The following is a 3,561-nucleotide window of genomic DNA, read 5'->3' as shown; positions in this document are numbered from 1 at the left end:
ATACCCTCCCCTGGCCCACCCCTTCCCCTCTTCCCTCCTCCTCCCCCCGAACTTTCCCTCTCGCATGCTTTTCCCCTGCACCACGGATCGCCTTTCGGATGCCGCTTGCCTGGAAGCTGCGTTAGGAGCGAGCGGCGGTGGCCGCGGTGGCGGTGGCGGCGACAGCTCGGGAGTGCTATGACCGGCAAACTCGCCGAGAAGCTGCCGGTGACCATGAGCAGTTTGCTAAACCAACTGCCTGACAATCTGTACCCCGAGGAGATCCCCAGCGCGCTCAACCTCTTCTCCGGCAGCGGCGACTCGGTAGCCCATTACAATCAGATGGCTACAGGTAAGGGCGGCGGGGAGGCGGCGAGGCAGCGAGGCAGGAAAGGCAGAGGAAGAGGAGGAGGGAGCGACCTAGCTGCGGATGGATGGCTGCATGGATGGATGGATGGCTAGATGCATAGATGGATGGATGAAGGGGGCGCTGGGAATTAATCCAGGGGGCGAGTTGCTTTTCCCACCCACTCCTCCCGCCCTCCTCGATCGGGAAGGCTCGGTTGGCGACGCCACCGTAGAAGCTTTGGTTCTCCCGGGTGGGGGCAGCCGCCGACCAGAGGGAGGTAGGTGCGAGCTGCTCTGGGGTTCTCCCTCCCCACGCAGGGGGCCCGATCTCTGGGCAATGCGCAAGGCGTGGTGCTGTCGCCCCCTTTCTCGGGAGGAGCCCAGCGTCTTTTTCACCCGCGCTCTCCCCCCTTACTCCCTCAGCCTCCCACCCGGGATGGAGCCATGTGCGGCGTGGAGTCCCCGCGGTGGGAGAGGTACTGCGACGCTGCCTTTCCGGGGCGTTCAGCAAAGCCGTGGGGGTGTGGGGACGGCGGGGAGAGGGAGGGGGGCGGGGGGACTGTCATGGGGGGCCATCCCAGGACCTCGGAGCTGGGGAAGGACCGCCGCTCCCGCCACGGAGACACGGCCGGTTTTCCACCGCCCTCCACCTTGCTAGCTGGGGCTGGGCTCTTCCCCTCCAGCAAGAGCTGAAAGCTCCTTCAGGCTCAGAGAAGGCTAGGGCTGGGGGAGGCGACGGGAGAGCTCCCTTCGCGGGCTGCACCTTTCCACGCTCCGAGGACAAAGCGTCGAAGCGCTCCGGGTCCGCGACCTGGGCGCAGCGCGCGAAGGGGGCATTGCCGGGGCGGTAAAGGTGCGGTGTCCTGGAGTAGACAGGGCCGAGGGAAGAGGACGAGTTGTGTGCCCTGGAGAGCTAGAGCCCCGCTCACTCCGGGTCTGAAACTACCTGTAGCTGCAGCTACCTGCCTGCCCCGGCTCGGGAAGAACAACAATGCTTCTCGCGCGCGCGCGTGTGTGTGGTACGTGAGTGTGTGCGTGGCGTGTGCGGAGTGTGTGCCGCAGCCTCTCCACACCCCGATCCGTAGTATTTTGCTGTATCCAGGTTGCGCCCGGGAGCGCGGCACCGCCCGCTTTGCGCTCAGCGTTCCTCTTACCCATGCGCTGCGCACTCCAGCCGGCCGCACCCTCCGTACCTGGGCGAGGACCTGGGCGCAGCGCAGGAGTCGGCTTGGCTTCACTCACCCCTTCCCTCTCTCCCCTGCTCTCCGCAGAGAATGTGATGGACATCGGTCTGACCAACGAGAAGCCCAACCCGGAACTCTCTTATTCGGGCTCCTTCCAGCCAGCCCCCGGCAACAAGACCGTGACCTACTTGGGAAAGTTCGCTTTCGACTCCCCTTCCAACTGGTGCCAGGACAACATCATTAGCCTCATGAGCGCCGGCATCTTGGGGGTGCCCCCGGCCTCAGGGGCGCTCACCACGCAGACGTCCACGGCCAGCAGCATGGTGCAGCCGCCGCAGGGAGACGTGGAGGCCATGTATCCGGCGCTGCCCCCATATTCCAATTGCGGTGATCTCTACTCGGAGCCCGTGTCTTTCCACGACCCCCAGGGCAATCCCGGGCTCGCCTATTCCCCCCAGGATTACCAATCGGCCAAGCCGGCCTTGGACAGCAATCTCTTCCCCATGATTCCTGACTACAACCTGTACCACCACCCCAACGACATGGGCTCCATTCCGGAACACAAGCCCTTCCAGGGCATGGACCCCATCCGGGTCAATCCGCCCCCTATTACCCCTCTGGAGACCATCAAGGCATTCAAAGACAAGCAGATCCACCCGGGCTTTGGCAGCCTGCCCCAACCGCCGCTCACGCTCAAGCCCATCCGGCCCCGCAAGTACCCCAACCGGCCCAGCAAGACCCCGCTCCACGAGCGGCCCCACGCGTGCCCAGCGGAGGGCTGTGACCGCCGCTTCAGCCGCTCGGACGAGCTGACCCGGCACCTTCGCATCCACACGGGCCACAAGCCCTTCCAGTGCCGGATCTGCATGCGGAGCTTCAGCCGCAGCGACCACCTCACCACTCATATCCGCACGCACACGGGCGAGAAGCCCTTTGCCTGCGAGTTCTGCGGGCGCAAGTTTGCGCGCAGCGACGAGCGCAAGCGCCACGCCAAGATCCACCTCAAGCAAAAGGAGAAGAAGGCGGAGAAAGGGGGTGCACCTTCCGCATCCTCGGCGCCCTCCGTGTCTTTGGCCCCCGTGGTCACCACCTGCGCCTGAGGCTCGGGCTCCCAGGCCCCCTCTTTTTCCCTCCAGTGCCTCCCAGTTGCTCGCTTGAAAGCAGCGGGAAAGCCAGCCACGGAGGCTTAGGGGCCGCGCCCTGGCCTCTCCATGGACGTGCGGCCCCTTGCACCCTTCGATGCCCCCGCTCCCACCCTTTCACACCCGCCAGCGGTTGGGGGCCAAGGCTGGAGGCGCCTTCCTCTCGCCGTCCCCCTCTTAACCGAGGCGTGGGGGCGGAAAGGTGGCGTCTAGCCCGCTTTGTTCAGTTCGGATCGCCTTGATCCAGGGGCCGCTGGGCCGCGCCAAGGACCTGCGGGGGACTGAAAAGGGCCCACCCCAACCCTCGCCGGACCCAAGCACCTCACTGATTCCCCCGTGTCTCCCTCTGTCCCCATCGAAGACCCGAGAGGGGGAGGGGGTATGGAGCGCACCAAAGCGCAGAGCTTGCTGCCCGCCGCACGCACGCGCGCCTGCGTGCGGGGATGCGCGCGAGTGTGTGCGTGCTCGCGTGTGTGTTTGTGTGTGTATATGTGTATGTATGTGTGCGCACGCGTGTGTGTGTGTGTGTGTGTGACTCTTGAGCTGATCTGGGCTGTGTCTACCCCAAACTCTTCCCCACATCGGGTCCCCAAGGCGCCGGGGGATGTCCCGGGCTGGGGACCTGCACGTGGCAGGAGGAGATGGTCTTCCATCTGCTCCGAAATAATGTTTCTTACAGAAATGCCTCGGATGCCGCCTCCGCGGTGCTGCTGCCGCCGCTTTGGGTTTGACCCCTCGAAACCCCTTCTTTTCTGAGTGCTTGCCTCTTAGGCCTCAGGGCACTTTGATCTTTGGGGAGAAAGCATAGTCACTGAGCCTGCCTTTTAAAAATGTATTTCCGCGGCCCCACTTCCCCTGAATCCCTTTGCAAGTTTGGCCTCTGTCCTTCCCCACGCTCCTCTTCCCTT

General features: G+C 64.5%; 1 protein-coding gene across 1 annotated transcript; it reads left to right on the top strand.

The window, feature by feature from the left end:
* Window positions 1-2,703, top strand: Egr3 (early growth response 3; the record flags this gene model as incomplete). The annotated part of the gene is given in 2 exon segments (XM_005373688.2): window positions 1-331; window positions 1,599-2,703. Coding segments are annotated over 2 exon segments (1,167 nt in total). The 3' UTR covers window positions 2,612-2,703.
* Window positions 2,704-3,561: the final 858 nt, after the last annotated feature.

Source organism: Chinchilla lanigera, unplaced genomic scaffold, assembly GCF_000276665.1.
Source record: "Chinchilla lanigera isolate Chin_1 unplaced genomic scaffold, ChiLan1.0 scaffold00002, whole genome shotgun sequence".
NCBI lineage: Eukaryota > Metazoa > Chordata > Mammalia > Rodentia > Chinchillidae > Chinchilla > Chinchilla lanigera.
This window is presented reverse-complemented; position numbering and strand designations above follow the sequence as displayed.